Below are 21,112 nucleotides of genomic sequence, written 5' to 3' on the forward strand. Positions count from 1 at the left end.
AAAATAATCAAACCTATGTGCTAATGGGGTTCAGCTTTAGTTGATTTGCGATCTGATAACAAAGCAGATGTTTTTGTAAGTTTTCAGCACAAGCTGAGTTACTGTAATAATTTTAGCAAAGCATCTGACAGTTGTCTGAAATGTTTTTCATTATTGCTTCTGCCCCATTATGAATTGACAAAGGGAGAGAAGTTTCCATGATGCTACCTGTCTGAAAAGATAACGAATCAAATTCCATCTTGGGAAACTCTTACAGGATATGGTTCCTGCTGGGGTCTAGAAGAAAGTGGCAAACAAAGCTAAGAGATGATTCTCCTGTAACGTGATTTCAATGGAACTTCTTAAGTTTATTCTATGGAATTATGTCCTCCACTTCTTCCCCACTTATTGTTGTGTTAGAAATAAACTCACACAACAACCCCTGCATCTTTATTTTCATTGTTTTAGAAGACCAAGATTCTAGGACTTCCTCCAAGCACATTCCTATGTGAAAGCTCCTAATAAAAACCACAGGTGTCATAAAAGATTTGACCTGAATGGGAAATGGAGTTGCCTGCATATCTGCATCTTCCTCTGCATAGGCTAGGATGGTTCTTAAGGACCGTCGAAGGAATTCCTCATTAAACTCGGGTGATTTTCCAACCAGAGAGGCTAGTGACATGGTCACCTGCATCTTCACTCTTGCAAAATTCTTTCAAAAGAAAAAGCAAAACCATGAAAGAATGATGGCTGCACTGCACCATACATATCAGTTCACATACCTTTGTCTACTGCACAAACCAAACCCACCTTCTCCTGCCCACACTGAGTGCATTAAACTCACTGCTCACACGAGCGGCCTCTGGTGCACCAAAGCCAGTCCTGTTTTACCTGGTTAAGTCAAAGTTCCCTAATTCTGACATGTCTGTACTTTGGGGCAAGAATGTTCCTTGGAATACATATGCTTGCTTGAGACAAGGGGAAGACCTCTTTCCCACTCTGCACAGGCCAGTGGGTGTGTAGATCAGGCCACTCACAGAGGAGAAGAGGAGGAAGCAGAACTGGGAAAACATTCTGGAAACAAGTCTGGGAAGCAAAAGGCCTCTGAGGGCTTCGCTTGGTAATGTACTATGCCTTGCTGATATTTTCCTCCTGCAAAGCCAACACTTTTTACATATTCAAGGCTTTTAAAGTAACAACTAGGGAAGAAAATGCTGTGCAAGATCAGATGCTATCCAAAATGCTAATGCATGTCCTTTTGTGCTAGAACATTGTGAATCTACATGCACAACATAAGTATTTTGTTTAGTATGTGTGGTAAGAATCAGAATCTAGTTCTGAGACCAAGGGGCTAGCAAAGAATTCCCATTAATACAAGCATACAGTAGTTCTAATGAGGTTGTAATTGCATCAGAATAGAACTCGTCTAAGTTTAAGTAGTTCTGACACGGGAATGAAAAAAAAAAAGGGACAAAATGAAGAATATTGCTTATGCGTAGTATCAGAGGCCTAATGCTGTTGCATTTGAAGATGCTTGTACAGATGGTGCAGAAAAAGTCACATTTTTCCTAAACAAAATCATGAACAATAATTAAAACAACTTTCCCCTACACTTCTAGTACTTATTCTAGCTCAAATGCATGAAACAGCATAACATATAACTATTTATCTGCAGATGCATTCCTTTTGCTATAACAACTTCAATTCCAGTTTCAATTGATCACAAAAAAAGGTGTTGCAAAACATACGGCTGTTCTTAAAATCTTACACTGGTAGAGCTGAAGCTGTATCTCATCAGGAGATAAAGAGTGGCACAGGCTTGAGTCCGTGTAATATCTATGCTGCTGCTACAGTGATGGAGAACTCTTTGACACAGGTCAGCACACTGTTCGACCTCCTCTTCAAACAGGAAATCTCCAAACTAAGGGAGATAGAGAAGAAAACATTCATTACTCTCATTTCTGGCCATTAAACCATCATTACTGCAGTGCACAAAAATCACAGAACTCAGACAAAGACTAAAATTTGCAAAAACTACATTTTATACTTCTTTTTATTTGGACTTCTGTTTCCTGTGATGCTATAGGTTCCATTTTCAAGCTTTTCTACAGAGAAGAAGGGTTTGAAACTAGTCTTTGTGTTTTGAAAAAGAACAGCAGAAAGAGAGAGAATAAAAAATTTCTCAGAGTCCTATGGCTCCAGGAGCTTTTGAAAACATCAGATATTGCAAAATTCTTAGAAGCATGGAGAGTTGCTATTTTCACAATACATAATGGTTGATGAAACATGCAAATACCTCCTTAAGCATAAGCAGCAATTACTAGATTTTTACATCAATGCCCTACCCTTCCCCAGCCCTCCAGTGTGTTCTTCCTCCTGCAGTGTCCCACAAAACTTCCACTGCCCAGCTTTCATGCCAGACCCTCCTTTGCAGTGTCTCCACAACACACCTAGCAGATAACTAACCCAGGGGGCAGGATGTCTGTCCTAAGTAATTCTCATTGTAGACAGCACAGATGCATCAGCACCATATGTACATACATAGGACTGATAGTGTGTGAGAAAACACAGGATATTATTTCTCATTTGCAGGCTCATTTCCCAGTTCTTAACCTTTCTTCACTCCATTATCTCAATGTTTTATGTCTAATTTATATTACAAGCCTGCTGGCACAGGGTTCTATCATTTTGATTTGTAAAATAATATCTATATACCTACAGTGTGATACATATAATTGGAATGATTGCTTCATAAAATGCAGAACTGAGTCAGCTTAACTAGAAGATCTATTTCAATGAGAATAATGATTGCTTCCCAAAATTCATTATTGTAATTGGAAGTTAGCTTTCAAAGATAAAGTACAATGCAAACATAATAATGAGTTTCATAACTACTCAGATATCTACCCTGTAATTAGGCTTTGTCAGCCAATCTGCATTTAACAGCAGATAGGCATTAATTGGACAGGAGTATCTTGTTTATTATTTGCATTTTAGAATAGTTTGGAGAAAAAAAATAATTTAATGGATTTTTCCTTTGTGGAACTGCTTTTCTTTGCAGGAGAATGAATCTTAAACAGATTTTAGAGTGTCCTCATGAAGCACCTAACCCATTATGACCCATATTATAAAAATGTTGGGTCGAATTCTGTCCTCATATACAGTTTGAAATATTTATTTTACTGGTGATACAGAAATGAAAGAGACATCAGGATTTGGCTTAGTTTTCAGGCAGAATGAAGATGAAATCTGCCAACATCTTAGATTCTACTTAGAATTTTGGAATCTATCTTAGAAGTAGAAACCTAGAATGATCCCCCTGATCTCTGGTGAGTTAGCTTTGACTTTTCTGCTGCCCAACTGGTTGGAAACTAGTCCTGATGATACAATAATTTAAATCTTGCAATGCCTGGCATTAAGATACCTAATTAAAAGCAGAATATATTTGAAATATAATGTGTGGCAATTTTTACCTTTTTATTAGTAAATCTTCTATATTTAAGAGTAGACTGCTAAACCCATAAGATTATTTAGAATCAGTTATTCCATCTTGTGTGGTCAATGAAATAACCTTGCAACAGCTGTAGAAGTCCCTTAACATCCCTACAGACAGGCATTTGTATTTAAATATGCAAAACATATTTAACAAATGCCAAAGGAAAAGTGGTAAGTGAATGCACACAGCTCTGCTCTAAAAATGCTGCTCTAATAACTTGATTGGAAGCATGAATACAGAAGTATGTCAAGAGCATACCTTAGCAATGAGCGCTCTGAGTGTAGCAAAGCAATGAGTCAGGTAAGTGGTGCTCTGATCACAGCCAAGAGAATTTACCAGGACCTTCAAAACTCCTCCCAAAAGATTATCTCTGCACTCTGCCGCAAAGCTTGCCTACACATGGAAGAGAAAAACAACAATAATTGCATGAGGTAATTCAGCAATGAACTGGCATACAGGAACTGAAGTTCTACTCTCCTGTCCATGAGACACATTCAGGAGTTTAGAGACTGCAGTTTTTTCATTTGTTAATATCTGCTTCAGAGGAATTTCAAAATATTTTTGTAGTGATCAGGAAGACAGAGGGGAAAATGTCCTATCTGCAGACCCTCCAATGCATTTTCAAGCTCAGCCAGCTTCTGCAGTGACTCTTGAAGCTTTGTCCACCTTCTGTCCAATCTTTCATGTACCTTGGATCAGGAAGTGATCCTGCAGTGAGCAAGCACCATCCTTCCCCTTGCCTCCTCATGCTCTGATTTCCTGGTAATATAGGCTAAATAGGCATACTGGTACACTTTGATCAAATCCACAACACAAATAGTGGGGAGACTAGGTGCTATGAATGGTGTCATGCAAAAATCATGCCTAGTAGTACATGAGTCTTGTAGCTAAATGCTTTTTTGCTAACAGGTTTTCAAGAATGAAGTTTTCTCCTTGCTATCAATGAATATGCATCAGGCTCAAACAGTAGTATTCCAATACCCTTGAATTTGGACTGTCTCTCCTAAACCAGGAGACGATGTCTAAGCAGAGTCAATTGTCTTGGTTCCACTGCTGTCAAAGGACCTGTGAAATTTTTCTGCATCTGACTCCTAGAAGTTAAGTTCTGCACATCACATTGCTCTAGGGAGCCTATCTCTTTTCAGAAGGAGAGGAAAATACAGGTGGAAAATACTTTCCTGCACTGAACGCTCTGTGGGAGTCAAAGTTAAATCTTGTCTCACAGGGTCATACTTGCAAGTATGACCAAAAGCTACCCAGAAGTCCAGTTCCAAATTACTAACATCTTCAGACACATTCCTAGCATAAATGAAGGTTTTTCTTCCTTCATCCTTTCCAAACTCCAGGATCATAGTAATACAGTGGAAATGGCTTTCAATGTGTACTGACAAAAAAGGTGATAGATTTCCCTTTCATTCGCAGTAGTGTAATGCCCTACAGTAGAAGGGGCTTGTGGCAACAGTGTAAGGCAGGCAGCAATTTCATCTTTGGATTCATTCTTCTTCATCTTTTTTTTTTTTTTTTCCCTTCAAGATTATACAGGTTTACAGAAGTTCTTTTATTAAAACATTTTGCACTGCCTAAGTAACAAAAGGAGAAATGAGTCTTGCTTCCACTGGCTTCTGAGGGAGCAAGGATTGGTACCAAGCCAGCTCTGCCGTTTCCCACCTGGATGATGTTCTCTTGCATATCAAGAATGATCAGGTTAGCTTCAGTTGCCAGGTTTCCACTGATCAGAGCTTCTTGATCTAGCTCAGCTTTTGTCCTGCAAAAAGGAGTTCTAATTAAAGCACACAGAGAGTACCCCAAGAGTCAGACAACCTGCTCTTTAAACAAAGCCAAAATACAAATTATACCATTCTGAACAATTCTGTAAGGGCAAACAATGAAAATAGTGTTCAAAGGTGTTTCTTAAGAACTATGGAGTCAAATGAGGAGAACTGATTCCGTAGTACAGAAATCTCAAAGGGGACACCTGAAACTAGGCCTCTGGATTGTTCAAATAGATGCTTCTGCTTCTTTAATAACGATATGTGTAATGGCTACTCTGCCCTCAATATCATGTTCTATTGTTGTTGTCCTGCTTTCAGCTGAGATAGAGCTAATTTAATTAAACCATGACAATTGTTCAATAAGCTATGCAGCAATTTCTGAATGCATTGGCTGTCACAGAACACCAAAACCCCAAATGGGATAAAAGGCAACTGATCTAACACTTCTAGGAAAAATAAAGTAAAAATAGCAGCCTTGGGCAAAGGGGAAATTGCTTCAATGCCCTAGCAGCAGTATTTAATGTAGGCAATTTAAAATGTTGATTCCTGAGACTGTTGACAACTTAAGACAGCAGGTCCAACAGCTGTGGGGTCAATACAGCAGTGCCCCAGGCCATTTAAGAGAGGACTGAAACATTTTTATAAAAGACAGAAGGTGGTGGTAAAGCAATGCATGATACCCTCTTAGGTAAGACTTAAGGACAAGGTCTGGAACACAGCTCCTCTGCAGCTGAATGCTCTAACCATAGTTGCAGTTCCTAATAAAAGTGTATTTTCAGAGATCCCTTCTATGCCAGGAACACAAAGAGGAGGCTTTGTTCTTTTTCCTAAACTGCTCAGAAAAAGGCTGTTGCATGGCCAGTGCTTGACATGGAGATTACAGCGGCTCTGACTTGGGCCAGAGCTCCTAAGGTGCATTTCTGTGGCTGGAGCAACACCCTTACAATCACGTTTCTGAGTGACTTCAAAATCTGAGGCTTTTCTGCTATGTTCACTTACCTTTTCTGCCCAGTGGAGTCTTACCCAAAAAGAAAACCAGAAAAGTAAAGTCAGGGCAGTCGTATGGTTACTAATTACAATGACTCAAAGCAATGAAGAACAGAAGGGTCTGCCAAAAGGCTGGTGCTATAATCAAGCCAGACATCGCTAAATATGAGTAAGAACTGAACAAATTAAGCAAACAGCACAGCTGTTGGAACCACTTCCAGCAAACACTCAGCCTTGCATGTTAACCATGCTGACTGGATCCTTTCTGACACCACATGTAGCTTGTAACTGCAACTACAATCCCAAAGCATGCTGGACTCAAGGAGAAGCAGGCTGAGTGAGGCTGAGTGGTGACCTGGGCAAGCCTGCTGTGCCACATACTAACTGCAAAGGCTGTATTTATGGGATCTATACACTAAAGGGATCCAAAACCAATGACAGCAAAGATCTTGCATACCACAGTGATGAACACTGGGTACAACAAAAAGGCCTGGACAACATGCAGAGTTTTTCTTATGTAACCAGAAGTTTTATTTTAAGTGGTTTAACTGAACTACTGTGGAGAGATACTGCAGAGCTGCTGCTTGAAGACTCTTTTATTCTGATTGCAATGAAACTGGCTGGGAGAAAGCAAGCTGCTTTCAGGGTGAAATAAAAATATCCACACAGGATCTGCACCTCTTCCAATCTAGCACAGAAGGTGGAAGGATTTTTTTTTTTTTTTTTAAGTTTGGATAAATTCCAAATTAACAATCCTATTTTCAAAAATGTATGTGAGAATCATGAATGAGTCACTGGCTACAACAATGTAGTTGCCACATAGCACAAGCCAGTGTTCTCAGCTCAAATTCACACATTTTAAAGGATATCATGGGAATTCAAAGCAGCTGGACTGGTGAGAGGCCCTGTCTCTATCTGATACACTGTGGTCCATTTAGGTAGTCAAAATTCAAGTAAGTATCTATGGACAAATGACACATCTCCTTTGCTTACAGAAACTTAGCACATACCACATGAAAATGCTGTTAGTAACACAAGCAATTCCTGAAAAAATAGTTTTCCATAAACCTAGACACTGACTTGTCTACTAGCATATAGTGCTTATAGGGTGAAATCTACCGAGACATCATAACTAAAACCTGCAACAAGAAAAATATTCACTACAGAATCATCTTCCCCTACTCCTGCTAATAACTCTTCTCAATTTTAACATAGTATATCAAACCCAGCTCAACTGATTTAATATGGGAAAACTTACACCACAGTGCTGTATACAGTGAGAAGCCATAGCAACACCAAAATACATGCTGTAGCAAGCCTCTGTGGAGTATTTGATACAACTTGTATCGATAACTAGTGTTTACCACATTGCTACTAAGAAGGAAAAAATGTGTAGATTACTATTTAAACTTCTCATTGAAGTATTTGTGATTTCTTTGTTATGTCATAGCAAGAGTGGGATACTTCTGCTACATAAACATTTTCTATTTCATTCTCTTTCACAGAAGAGGGAAAGGATGGAAACTGCTGGTTTTGTAATAAAACATCCTAGGAAAAAGAACAAAACATAAAACACCCAAACATCTTGGTTCTAATAAAAGCAATATATACTCATTAAATGACTTACTTATCTTGTCTCTCATTTGCCTGTCGCCAGTGAGTCTGCTCCTTTCTCCAGCGCAGGTTTTCATTTAGACCCACCGATCTGTCATTCCCTAAAAGCGCAACATATATCAGTGAGATTAAAGCAAAAGGGGACACCTGAAGTCTGATAGTTCACCAAAAGAAGGAGTTGTATGTCTGTAGCAGTCTGTCAGAACTAAACCCATTCAACTTCACAGCCTCAGGGCTCTAGTAAAAGGACAGGACCCCATAATTTTTTCATCTAGGATTTTTAGAACATTAGCTTGCTTAATGTCTTTGAAGACCAAAACACAAATTATTCCATTTATTAAATGAAACAACCTTTTCTGCTATGAACAATTTGCTCTTATTGATAGTTTTGACACAATTTTTTGAGTCTCAATTAGACACTAACACAATTTCTCAGAATGTCTTAGTTGGCCTCATATCATTCATCTGAGGAGAGCTCAGTCCTAGCTACACCTTGGACAGCTGAAAGCTAATGATATTTTTATCAAAATCAAGAAAGGCCTGCAAGGGAAAGGACTGTGGGTGAAAAATATAAGGATGAAAATGGGGAGTGCACATAAAACCCAACAAACTCATTTATGTCTACAACGTCTTGAGATCCTCTCATAATACAAGGGGGGAGACGAGTATGAAGTACCAGCTGGTATTCTGCAGCGCTTCATCATTTCTCCTCTGGCTCCTTCACCTCTCAGTAAAGCCTCTTCTAATCGGGCCTTAACATCTCGTGACTTCTGGAGTGCTTGGGTGCTAACTTTATCCGAGCTTTGTTTGCCCTGAAAGTAAAGTTAAAGCAATCAAGACCAACACCTCCGTCTTTGGACATGAGTCTAAATTACATTTCCAGAACCAGACACAACAGGAGAGATCTGTAGAGGGGGCAGAAAGCAATGAATATGATTGACTAATATATGAAGGCTAATTAAATGTGGCAGATGAGGAAAGAGGTAGTATACATACTGCTAATAAACACAAATATGTAGCTCAGTGCTACATATTAAAGTTAAGAGAGGAATTAAAGTTGAGAGAGAAGGTTATTTGATCCTTTTCAGAGAGATCCTGTCAGAGAGTGGAGTCCTAGTGTCCAGTCCCAGCTCTTAACTAAAGGGTCATCCTTAGTGTCCTGTCCAGTACTTGCAGGAGCTGTCTACATGTTGCCCATCAAAAATAGCCCTCAAATGCCCAGGAAAAGGAAAATAATAAAACAATTTAAATCAACTTCATAGGACTTCCTCAAAGGTTTTGTCTGCATTTTGCTTGAAGGCTAGTGTCAGTTATTTTTCTGAATTATTTTGTTGATTTGTAGTATAGATTAGGCAAAAGCTAATTTAACAACTGTCAATAACAAATTTCCCCTGGACAGCCAGAAGGTAAGGGAAAGAAAATTAAAACCAAAACAAGACAACAAAATCAGGCCATGTTTCACTTACCTTATACTCGAAGCATGAGACACAAATGAAGAGGAGGTCTAAAATCCTGTTCAGCTGCATGGATGGAAGGTCTGCAATCCATTTCTGTATTAGAGTCTGATCAGCATTTTTCATGATCCAGAGGTAACAGATCAAAAGGTTGCGAGTAGTATCAGGACCTAATGTGGCACTCTGTCTGTATGGCTTGTAGTAGATAAAGTAAATGTCAGTTGAAAGAAGAAAAAGGAGAGGGAGTTCATTCAGGTGAAGTAATGTTATTTCAATTTCAGTGAAATCAAATCTCAAGATTGGACTTCAGTAAGTTTAACTTCTTCCAGGTTAGAAGAAGCTATACTTATACTAATTGTATTTTTTGAATGTATGTATGTGTAATTAGTGACAGGACTTGTTGTATGCATGTGAAAGACAGAAAGAAGCACAAGAGCATTGTTTGCTAGATGCTTCTATTTTGATTTCCTTATAATAATGTAGAAAAAGAGTCTATAACTGTTTGGTCCCCTCTTGCCATGCAGTTGTGTCAGCCAAATTGTATAGAAGATAAAAACAACCATGAAGATATATAGAGAAAAATAAGGATCTTGAGTCCTAGATCCATGGATTCAGGTGAGACTGGGAGGCAACAGCAGTCATAGTGGCATTTGCTGATCTGGAAATCAGCAAACTAGGTTGGGTGTGGAAATGGAAATAGGTAGATGGGAGAAAACATGGAACTATGGTAAAGGAGTAAATAAATGACTAGAAGGGAAGAGGAGGAGATGACAGGAGGAATAAAAGGCATTCTTTGGGGCTGGAGGAAACAAGAAAACGCAGTTTCTCATGACTGTAGTTATTAGTGGCAAGAAAGGGTAAAAGGAGAAAACAAAGAAAGAGGAAAACAGATACAAGAAAGGAGATTGGCAGAGCACTGGACATACCAGGGACACCAGAGATATTCCAGAGTTCCGGAGGTTGAATTGATTTCCTGCAATGGCAAGGGCCACATTTTGGTTGATTGCACCTGCAGACTCTTGTTCTTCTTCTGGGTTTCCTGTGCGTCCCTTTCCGCTGCGGGCATCTGAAACTAGATTTGAAATATCCCATTGGAAATTTAGGAGCAATCCAGTTGTTGTTGCTCACATGTCACAGTCTTCTGTTGGGCTGTAACCTAACAAAACAATCAGCACCTCCATCCCTGAGACTATTGGTCTTGTTGATGTACCAAGCAATGACAGAGGTGCAGCATTAGCAAGACAGATTGCAGCCATCTGCAAAAGCTGCGAAATTGTTCAGATAAACACAAGGAAAGGAGATGTGTCCAATAAACTGCAGGTATTCAGAGAAGCTAATTTAAAAGCAAAGGCAGTAACGAACATGACATTGTCTGTGAAATTCAAAGCTAAGTCAGCACTTCATAAGACTTGGAACCATCCAGTTCCAGTCCATTTCAGGCAAGAGGATCAACGCAAAAGCCATATGTGTGTTTGGTGATACTCAACAAAGTGTGTAAGTCTGTTAACAGCTGACAGAGGCAGTATTGCCTGCTGGCTAAAGAACAAGTTCAATTTTAGGTATCTAACTGCTTCCATTCCCTGCTAGTTCTTGACATCACTTTCAGCAAATAAAGTTATCTATACCTAAGTTTTGTAAAAATCTCCTCTGATTCTGAGTGTCCGTTAAGTATTTTGCAAGTCCTGTTTTTCAGAGAAGCTGAATGACCAGCCAGTCCCAGTGTGTTCAGGTCAAGGTCAACAGCCTCTTGTAACATATACTCAAAAAGAAAAAAACTCTAAAATCTAGACATACTGATACACCTGGGCTTCCTCACAATGTCTCCTTTTCATTTGTGGTATAAAGATAATATTCAGATTAGAAGAATGGGGTGAGATCTGATTAGCCAATGTATAATAAATGCTTCCATCCTATTAGACTGAAAGTGCCAAATAATACTTCCATAGTATAAAGATTTTTGTCCAGACATGTAAATGAAAAATATTTTCAGAACCAGTGACAAAAGTATATTCTTCAAGGATTATACCTTTTTTCTTTATAGCCTTTATTTTATTTGTGGAAGTGAAATGTAGTTTTCCAAGTAGCAGAGATCTACTACCTTACAAAAAATGTGAAATAGCTACATATGAACACACATGTAGTAAAATGCAAGGAAACAGCTTAGATAATGCTATTTTAAAAGGCTTGATAATGTAGAGCAAAGTTTATAGTTATGATAGATGCTAAAACTATATTTCCTGTGTGATGAATACATTTGCCCAAGATTAATTGCGGTATCATGTTAAGAGCACTAAAGATCAACAGAAAAAGATAAAAAGAATACAATCCAATTTCTTTAATTGTGATGTAACACAGTGTCAGCATCAGTCTTGTTTTCTTCCCTACTGTCTGTTAAACATATCTACATCTCAATATTTCTCACAGATCTTGCAGGCTTTATTTGCAGGATCATAATAGTTACACAAAGAGACAAGGAGGAGTACTTATAGATACATCTCTAGTCTATCATTTGCTCAGGAAGTGAGGACACTGAAGTTTTTCCTGTCTTTAAAAATCCAGTTTACTTCTAAGTAAAGAAATATTCAACCTTACTAGACTGTGGGGAATTTCTGCACTTAGCACAATCTCTTTTATGTTTGATAGATTGTTTAGACAAGTCATTCTAAGAAGCTGAAAAATACAAAGAAAAAAGGTCTTACTTGTAAAATCATGGAGTTGTGGCAGTGAATCCAAAATGATACCAACCAAAGGGAGGTAGAGAGCTGCAATTTTAATCTTCACCTCTTTTTTTGAGCAACGTGGGTCTAGGTCATGGGAACTCAGCAGGCTAAGGATAGCACTGACAGCTTTTCTTTGCACCTTGCTAATCCTGTTAACACAAAAAACCACCCATGAGCTCCATTAATGGGTCATCCACAAATTATTTATAAATCAAAGATTTAAGAAACAGAGTGGAGGTGAAAGAAACAAGTTAATATGCCAATATTTGCTTGATAATCTCTTCCGTTCTGAGCAGAGACTCATGTTCTTTGCAAAAGATAGCTATCTTACATCTCCAAGCCACTTCACCACAATCAAAGATTACCCAAGTATTTCAAACTTCCCATAAAAATTGAGTAAGGTGAAGAGAGGTTCTTAAAGAAAAGCTTCAGACTCTGGCCAAAGTTTAGCTAAACTCTTAAGCTCAGACAAAGGCAGAGGTGTTTTAGAGAGAAAAGCAACTGAAATTTTAAGTTGTGTTCTCAATTCATGTATTTATCCAACATTGCTGTAACAAATAGTATACTTTTATTCACTGGAACCAACATACTGCAGATGAACCAATGACTGGGTTATTGCTATGTTACAGAGTGACTCACTGAAAAGAGTGGGGGAAATAGGACTGCCCTGGAATCAAACTATGACCTTGCCAAGAGTAATAGTGTGACTCAATCCCATTCTAAAATCTGCAAACTGGGATACCCACCCCTCGCTGTCTGCGTCCAGCGCTGCTGCCAATTCAGTGAAAAGTAAGCCGGTCAGGAAGTGCTGCTGACGGTATTCGGCTGAGAGGTCAAACATACCAGCAATTTTCTGGTCCTGGAAACTAGAGCAGGAACTAGAGTTCTGCAGAAGTATAATAGAAGTGTTACAGAATGATCACTGAAACCAAAGCTTCTTAAAGAGGTTGTAGTCACAGTCCATGTAGCTAACGGAAAAACTCTACCAGAGGAAAAGTACAGACTTTGAAAGAAGGTTGGACATTTTGGATGAAAACATCTGAGTGTGAAATAAAAAGCATCTAGTTTCAAATAAGTTGCTTGCTAGGATGCAATCTCATAATTTTCATTCTGTGTGAGCAACTCATTTGACATTTTTTGGGACATAAAATTAATTAATACAGTGATTAATTAATAATCACTGTATTAATTAGTATGGACAAGATACAAAGTCAGAATTTTCTCCATGTTTACAACACTTTACATTGCTCCTACTGTTGCAGAGCAGCCATCAGGCACCATACAGCAAGAGGCTACCCCTACGTTAAGAAGGACCTTGATGTGAGAAGCTCTGCACTGTGCCTTCTTCAGCATCCGTGATGTTTTGCATGGAAGTAAGGTCAGGAAAGACATACGAACAGTGTTTCCTTTCACCCTGGAAATCCTTGGCTGAGCTTGCTGGCAGCTGGCATAATTTAGAGCAGCCTTCAAACTGCTGTAACTTATGGCTATGACTGATATACAGCCAGCCCAGGAATGGAAAGTTGCTGCTATATATGTGTTGTGAACTTCTTAGCTTCTCCAATCATAGGTCTGTGCCACAGGTCACCTGGAATGTTTTTGTCCCCTGATCTGGTGAGCATAAGTCTTAGACTCTACTCCCCAGTGCAGCTACTGGGGTTTATGAGTCCAAATTTTGCTTTTAATTTATATTCTTCAATATTCTCTCCCAATATTTCTGTCAGTCACCTGGGAATAGTCCCAGAAAACAAACACATGAAGTAGCAGTATACCACACTGTGGCAGCTGTCTTCCAGCATACTGGGTCAAATGAAACTCATGTCTTTGAGCAGCCCCATATTTTGGATTCATATTCTTAAACCCACTCCCATTTCAACCTCAAGCAGACAGGCATTGGCTGTACTATGTGTGGAATAACGTTTAAAATGTAGAGCACCCAGCTAAGTGAATTTGGCTTCTCTCCAGGAATTCCAAAAGATTTATTCACAAGGCCACATTTCTTCCTGAAAATCTAACTCTAGCTGGGCAGCACTCCTGCGGACAGATCAAAATTACTGCAAGGGTGGTCAGCTAATGTATTAAATCATCCAAGGGCCACAAAAGCCTTATTGATTTGCGCAGGTTGCACTTCATAGGTTACTCCTAAAGGAGAAAAAAGTTGATGAAGTTGCTTGAAGGAAAGAATGATTAAACTGGTGTCTACCCAGCGCTGACTTGCTAGAACTAGTTGCAAGAGCTATGCTGAATTCTGTTTTTCCCCATAAGCAGAAGAGTCCCATTTCTAATTCTTTGGCATCCAGGATTAGCATTAAGCAAAACTATTGAGAAATCCTGACTCTAAAAGACCTTTATGCTTTGCTTTTAAGACCAGGAAAAACTTCAATAAAGTATTATTTACCTATCAGAACCCTTAAGGTTCTTAGCATCCAACCAATTCTTTGGCAATGACACTTGAAAATGAACCTGTGAATTTGAACTACTCCGTTACTCAGAGTGTTTTTGTACACACAACCATTCTTAGTCTCAGTTCCATTCCCCTGCATCCAAGGACTGTGGCAACTATGGGGCACTGCACTGAAATGCTTCATCCCAGTCCTAACCTCTGCAAGACCACTGAGGTGGAAAGCAGGCAGGCTAGCACCCTTTGTGAGGAGGTCTGCCCCATGGTAAAAGCAAGATACCATCTAAGTAGAACGTAGAGAAGAAGAGCACAAGACTGTAAAAATATAGTGTGTGGCACACCAGACAACAATTTCTTTATTGAATATGTTTGTGAACTCCATGCCCATGATGATGGATGGGAGGTCCTGACATTCAGGAAGTCTAGAGTTGTGTAAGCATCAGGTCAAGTCTGGAAAAATCTGCATGTATTGGGAATGACATCCTGGGAGAAATGAGAAGTGATGAGGAGGAGCATTCACAAAAATTGTGTGGAGAGTCTACTTAGGATACCTGAGTGTCTCCACATAGAAAAATCATAAAGTTAAAATAAAAGGGAAAACATTGTCCAGAAAACACAGAGAAATCATTGGCAAACTCATAGCATCATCTGTACCACTGGGGTGGGGAGGAACCTAGAACAAAGAATGCTACTAATGCTTATTTAAAAATGAATGCTTATTTAAAAGGAAAGCATGATCCTGCTCTGAACAACACTAGAGCTCAACAGGATATTGATTCCATGGCTCCATGATTCCAGGATATTGAAAATGGTAATGTTTTAGCCACTAACTTACATAGTGGTAGCATGTACATCCACTTGGAGAGCAAGAAGTTCAGCTAGAAGGCAAACACACAGAAAATTTGCTGTGCACTGCAGCATGGCATAATTCTCCAAAACAGATATTGAAATACGTATTTGTGGTTGAGTATGGATGAGATAAAGGTGTGCCTGTAAATTAGCCTTCAGAGCCATGTTCCTTTTAGACCTTGTATGTCTGCCTTAACAGTCACTTTCTGTTTGCCTCTTTCTAGAGGGGCACATATCTGTGTCATGTTACGTTTTAACTTGTGTAGATGCAGTTTTGCAGTAGTACTCCCTTAGCCTTTATTCTTCTGCCCTTTTCTTTCAAGGGGGAAGTTGTTCTTCCTGATCCAACAGTGGCTAATTCTAACCTAAGTATCTGAATACAGAGCAACATAAGTCTTTCTCTACATGCGTGCTTCATGTGACGTTCATGCAATATCATCTAATGGATGCCTACCTGGGAGGATAAGGAGGGAGAGGGGGATGCTGGAGCAGACGCGGAGGTCATGAAGAAGAGGTTCAGATTGAGGTAGTGCTCATGGCTGCAGAGAATTCTCAGGAACTCCAGTCTCATGGAAATCAGGGTGGAGAGTGAATTCAGCTTGTTTGAGAGCTAGAAAAGCAAACAAAAAAAGTGTCACGTGGTGGGCATGCACTATTTAAATTACCACGCAGTGAAATATCCTGCTTCCTGAAACAGAAATAGATGAATAGCTGAGCATGCATTAAAATGCTTACTGGTTCCTTGTACCTAACTAGTTTCCATCCCTTAGCTGCTCTTTGGCAGTGGTGGTGTCTCTCTCCCCCCTCCCCAGCTGACTTACCAACTTCACAAGAGATAATAATCAGTTGTGGGTTTTTTTTCCTCTCAAAAGAAAAACTTACAATATTTTTTTCCCTTTTGCATAACACAAAGATTAAAACGAAAGAAAACTCTGCTGAGTCTGTGGTAAATGCATAAGATGTCCTGCTAGGCAAGGCAGAGCATCAGTGGTCTTGTCATTTTCCTTCATATCAACGACATCAGTGGAGTATTGCATGTACTGTAGGAAACCAGGATGGTGGCCACCTTGCATTTTCCTACCTACTATCAGCTAAAGAGGGCCTGCCTTTGGCAGAAAACCTACAGCAGGTATATCAGGTCATAACCCAGAAGGAACACTTTACCCTTCAAATACAAGAAACATTTTCATAGCAACATCCTGCATCATCATTTATTTTTAATTTCGGAAGACTTGTAGAACAAGAAAATAGAGATGGATCATTTTGACTGAATCCCCCAAATCTAAATACTGTCCTCACAGCAGTGCATTGGAAGAGTCAGAGACCAAAAGCTGCTCTGTATGGTCTGCAGACCCTGCTGCTAGGGGATGTAAAAAAGTAAGGGAAGAAAAGTGGCTCCATGGATGCTCTGCAGCAGTGCAAGGTATGACATTTCTAAAAGAGTCTTAACCTCCATTCAATTTTTTTCTGCAGACCACAAATCAAAACAGGTTTAAAGTCTCTGCATATGCAATAGGAAATAGGAAATTTACCTGGCCCTTTAATACAGCTCAAAGGATCTTGATGGATAAATGAATCAAACAGAACACAACACCGGACTGGCCATAAGCCAAATGCAATCCCGATCATGCATGGTGCCTACCTGATTACAGTAATGTTTGATGAGATTAAACACAAATCCTCGGTCCATTAAAGAAAGAAGATCATACAAGAAAAATGCCAAGCTGATATTAATTTTTTCTGCTTGCTCACTTTCCTTAAAAAAAAAAAAAAAGGAAAAAAAGGAATTGCAGTTATGATGTATAAAACTTATATAAAGGTGGAAGACTTTTTAGAATCATTAAGAAATAGTGTAGGGGACAGGTCCCAGAACCATCTCATGGAACATATTGGACAAGATTTTTTCAGTTCTCCATTTTACAGGGTCTTCTTAAAAATATACAGAATCACTCCTCTAAATTATTTCAAGTGGTGTAGATTTCACAGGGGAATATCACAGGATGAATAAGTTTATCTACACAAACTTTGGGCTGACCACAATGAAACAGAATTTGACACCTGTTATGAATTCCCTATGGGCTGCAATCCTGCATATGACTTTTTTTTTTTTTTTTTTAATTGAAGCTTTAACATTAGAGAATGCTGGTTTAGGTACTTAAAAGAGGAAATATTGTTTTCAAATATTAATAAAAATTGGCATTGGCTCTGCTGATGGCATGCCAAGTATTTTGTTTAGAATTTTTAAATGTAAAACTGATAGTAAAAAAACCCTGGTAAGATAAATCTGTGGGTTTCACCATTCAGCAGCTAAGCTCTTGCATGCTTAGAATTGGACTGATTACCAGAGGTACGCAGCCCCCAAGTAAAAATCACAAAGAACTTCTCGTGCCCTCCAAAATGAGGCTACAGTTACTTCAATCACACCAATTTAAATAGTGAAATCTCAGTAGCATATGTAGCTCACCAAGAGCAATTTGTCGAGGTGCCTAAGGGATCTGCACACATTTAATGGTCAGAGCCCTCAGGTGGGTTCACTCAAGACTGACAGAGGAAATGACTGAGAAAAATGTTGTCCCTACCTGTGTCTCTGACTAGTGAGAACAAGTGTGCAGCACCTCGGGGTAGTTATGATTTAATTTTAAATTTTTCAACCTTTATGTTGCTGTTCAGGAATATATATATATATTTGCTATGATCTGGAATTTACACAGTAAAACATTTTTCTACTGTGAAGAAAAAATTAGTTTTCCACTACCTTATTGGGTAGGCTAAAATATGCCAGACATATCACTGTAGAATCCCAGGGCAATCTGACATGTTCAACCATGTACTGAAACATAGTTTATTATTGCTTGAATTTAAAAATCAGACACACATTACCTTCTGCTGCTCTGCACCACTAACCAATGGGCCTATTCTGCAAACACTGCAGGGGGATTTTCATACATAATCATGTTCTATATATTCACTCCATCAAAATCAAATTGAATTAACAGCCTATAAAACTCTGTATTTCTCATGAGGAAGCCATAAATACTAATCTCTTGGCAAAATGTACGGTTTCATTAAAACATTTTTAATGTAACAAATTTTTATTACACAATGTATTTTAAAAAATGATGATGCCTTAAATAAACACTTCTGTGGAAACGATTCCTCTGCACGTGGCTATCACAGAAGCACACCAAAGGATCCAGCAAAGGGTAAAGCTTCAGGAACAACTTTTTGGTGGACAGTGACAATCACTTCTGCCATTCTCTGCCCTCAGTTGTGTGGTCTTGGCACTTTCCCAGTTTCTGCTCCTCAACAGCACAGCAGGGCACACATGCAGAAGCGGATCACGAAACTGAGCGGGTTGAAGAGTGACCCAGTAGGCCAGCTCTCCAACGTGGTCTGCCCTGTGGCAGAGCACACTGCTGGGCTAACATGGTGCATTTGGCAGCTCTGAGGTGTGAAAACAAGTTGGTTGCAACAACTGAATGAACAAGTCACCCAGTGCCTAGATGTGGCCTTAACTTTATTTATTGGAGTGATGTAAGCTGACAATTAAAATATAAATCACATTTTGTGATCCTTTCAACTTTATAATCTGCTATACCAGTGCAACTTGTTAAAATATATCAGGAGAAAGAATTTCATGGGATTTAGGGCTTAGTTCTTGTCTTTAATTTTCATATGGCCAGTGCCTCTTTAAAGAGATCTGGGGTCAGATCACTCGTGGCTGGATTTTGCAACCCTCAGGAGGAATACTGCCTTCATATTGCATAGCCCACTACCGTCAGAGAAGTCAAATGTGAAATAAAACACTATGCAGTAGAAATGAGGTTAACAGGAAAGGGGGATAAAAGAAATAAGCCCTGCTTGGGCTGCAGTTTGATACCCTGGCTAATCTAGTATAAAGCATCACTGCCACTGAAAATAGGTGTCCAGCCTTTCCCGTTGATGTGAAAGGGGATTCTCTCCCTGCACTGTGCAGCCACACTGAAAAGCAGGCTGGGGAGCTGAGCTGAATAAAACCAGTCTGCCAGCAGAGCACAAGGCTGGCTGCCCCTTGCTCAGCTGGAACTCTTGCTTAAGGTCCATGTGAGAATACCACCTCAGTTTTGGCCTAATTCTAATGACACTGCTAAAGGTGAAATGAGATTAAATACAACTCAGTGTAACACAGTGCTTACGTCATGCGTTTACCTTCTGTGGTTTGACTAAAAGTGCAGCAATCTCTGAAGTAACCACATTAACTATAGTGGTGATATCATCTTTGAAGCGATCAGAGAACCGGCTTCTTCGTGGGTTGTCTTGCTTCTCTATGTTGTGAACATACTGAGCCATACTCTTGATCTAAAAAGCAGAAAAAAAACCTCATTAAAAAAATGCCCAAACTGAAGGTAAAACTACTGCTATAGATTAGTCCATGGGAATAAGATTCCTTACTTGTTTTTCCCTGAATGTAATTACTCTCATCTTCTCAGAGCTGCTCTGATAAATCCTACGTGTACTGGCAATGACAACAGAGAGCTTAAGACTCAAACACAGACTCTGACTCCTGTTCATGTTCACACAATTGGCTGCTCTCAGCACCCAAAATCAGAATCACCCTCCCCTGTACCTTGTATCTGCAGCTCTCAAATGCTGCTGTTTGCAACTCTTGCCCTTCATGATGACAGAGTCACACTTCTGGAATTAATTCTTATTTCTTGCCCTGCTACTAGGTTGCTTATATGCTGCCACTGACATCCATCCATCACCTCAGGGGTCTGTGAAACTGTGAGTTCAGGGAGCCTTGTCACTGCTCCCACGTTGTTAACAAGGTGAAAAAGACAAGAACAGGTATTCACAGAAAAGGACGGGCTCAGTCTGATGTCCGTCTTTCAGCCTTTTGCAAGCTGTGGACCACTGTGCATGTAGGACTTTGCCACCACAGGCTGTCAGTGGGGAATGGGGGTGAATATGGAGAATTCTGTAGTTGTACTTCCATTATTTGGGACCTCTCCTTTTCACACTGGGGGTGAATAGCTGAAGAGATCACCACCCAGCTCAATCTGTGCCTGGAGCACCTGCTACATTTCACCATTAACTTACTATAAAATACCACTGTCAAATCTTACCAGGAGCTCAAAGAAGAACCAGGCATACTTGAAGACAGATTCTCTCACCATACCCGTGCTGACCACCATCTGCAGTGCCAGCTCCTCATGGAAATGCTAGATAATAAACACAGAGTGTTGAGAAACGGCTTTTCTGTCAATTCATCTTCCAGTCTAAGCATTCCCCCTCTTCCCTGTGGGAAACTGCCCCATACTGAAGAGTCAGCAGCTGGATGGGGATGTGTAGACATCCCTGTGGGATCAGAAGGCAGATTTAACCAAGATGACATATAAGGAAGGTTGGTGGTAAACTGATTTTGGGACCCATTCTTCTGTGGATCCAGAACCCCAGATAACTAAACTAGGAAATGCCTTTGGTCTACCCTGAGGCAATTGGCTGTGTGCATGACAGGGAGCAGTCACATTCCCCACTCCCCGCTTAGTGTTTCCATTTACACATCCATGTTTTTTGAAAGAAGGTAGAAGTAAGATTGTCTCTATGGTGGGAGAGGACACAGCAATAACTACAGCAGAGCTTGTACAGAGGTTTGTAGTTGGAGACAATATTCTTTGCAGTGAGATCTGACCATAAGACACCCAATCCCAATGATCTAAACTTTTATGAAACTCAAACCTGGACTAAAAATTTATTGCAATGACTATTTTCTAGTCCTGACACAAACAACAAAGCTAATGAGCATCTTAAGCATATTTACGTTGAATAGGACATATAAATCCATCCAATATTCAGCTGGG

The 21,112-nt window shown here is 39.6% G+C and overlaps 1 protein-coding gene across 2 annotated transcripts in view; it reads right to left on the reverse strand.

Moving 5' to 3' along the window:
• Positions 1 to 21,112, reverse strand: part of DOCK8 (dedicator of cytokinesis 8) — a 94,906-nt gene that overhangs the window by 15,968 nt on the left and 57,826 nt on the right. For both annotated transcript variants that reach the window (XM_075740177.1, XM_075740178.1), the window contains 14 exons: positions 20,378 to 20,473; positions 19,461 to 19,610; positions 16,915 to 17,028; positions 15,727 to 15,882; positions 12,769 to 12,908; positions 12,002 to 12,171; positions 10,229 to 10,374; positions 9,315 to 9,497; positions 8,525 to 8,660; positions 7,862 to 7,949; positions 5,144 to 5,240; positions 3,734 to 3,868; positions 1,748 to 1,900; positions 533 to 691 (listed from right to left, as the gene is read on the reverse strand). In XM_075740177.1, coding sequence (XP_075596292.1) covers positions 533 to 691; positions 1,748 to 1,900; positions 3,734 to 3,868; positions 5,144 to 5,240; positions 7,862 to 7,949; positions 8,525 to 8,660; positions 9,315 to 9,497; positions 10,229 to 10,374; positions 12,002 to 12,171; positions 12,769 to 12,908; positions 15,727 to 15,882; positions 16,915 to 17,028; positions 19,461 to 19,610; positions 20,378 to 20,473 — 1,923 coding nt within the window. The remainder of the gene's footprint in view (positions 1 to 532; positions 692 to 1,747; positions 1,901 to 3,733; positions 3,869 to 5,143; positions 5,241 to 7,861; positions 7,950 to 8,524; positions 8,661 to 9,314; positions 9,498 to 10,228; positions 10,375 to 12,001; positions 12,172 to 12,768; positions 12,909 to 15,726; positions 15,883 to 16,914; positions 17,029 to 19,460; positions 19,611 to 20,377; positions 20,474 to 21,112) is intronic.

This window comes from Balearica regulorum, chromosome Z (genome assembly GCF_011004875.1).
Source record: "Balearica regulorum gibbericeps isolate bBalReg1 chromosome Z, bBalReg1.pri, whole genome shotgun sequence".
NCBI lineage: Eukaryota > Metazoa > Chordata > Aves > Gruiformes > Gruidae > Balearica > Balearica regulorum.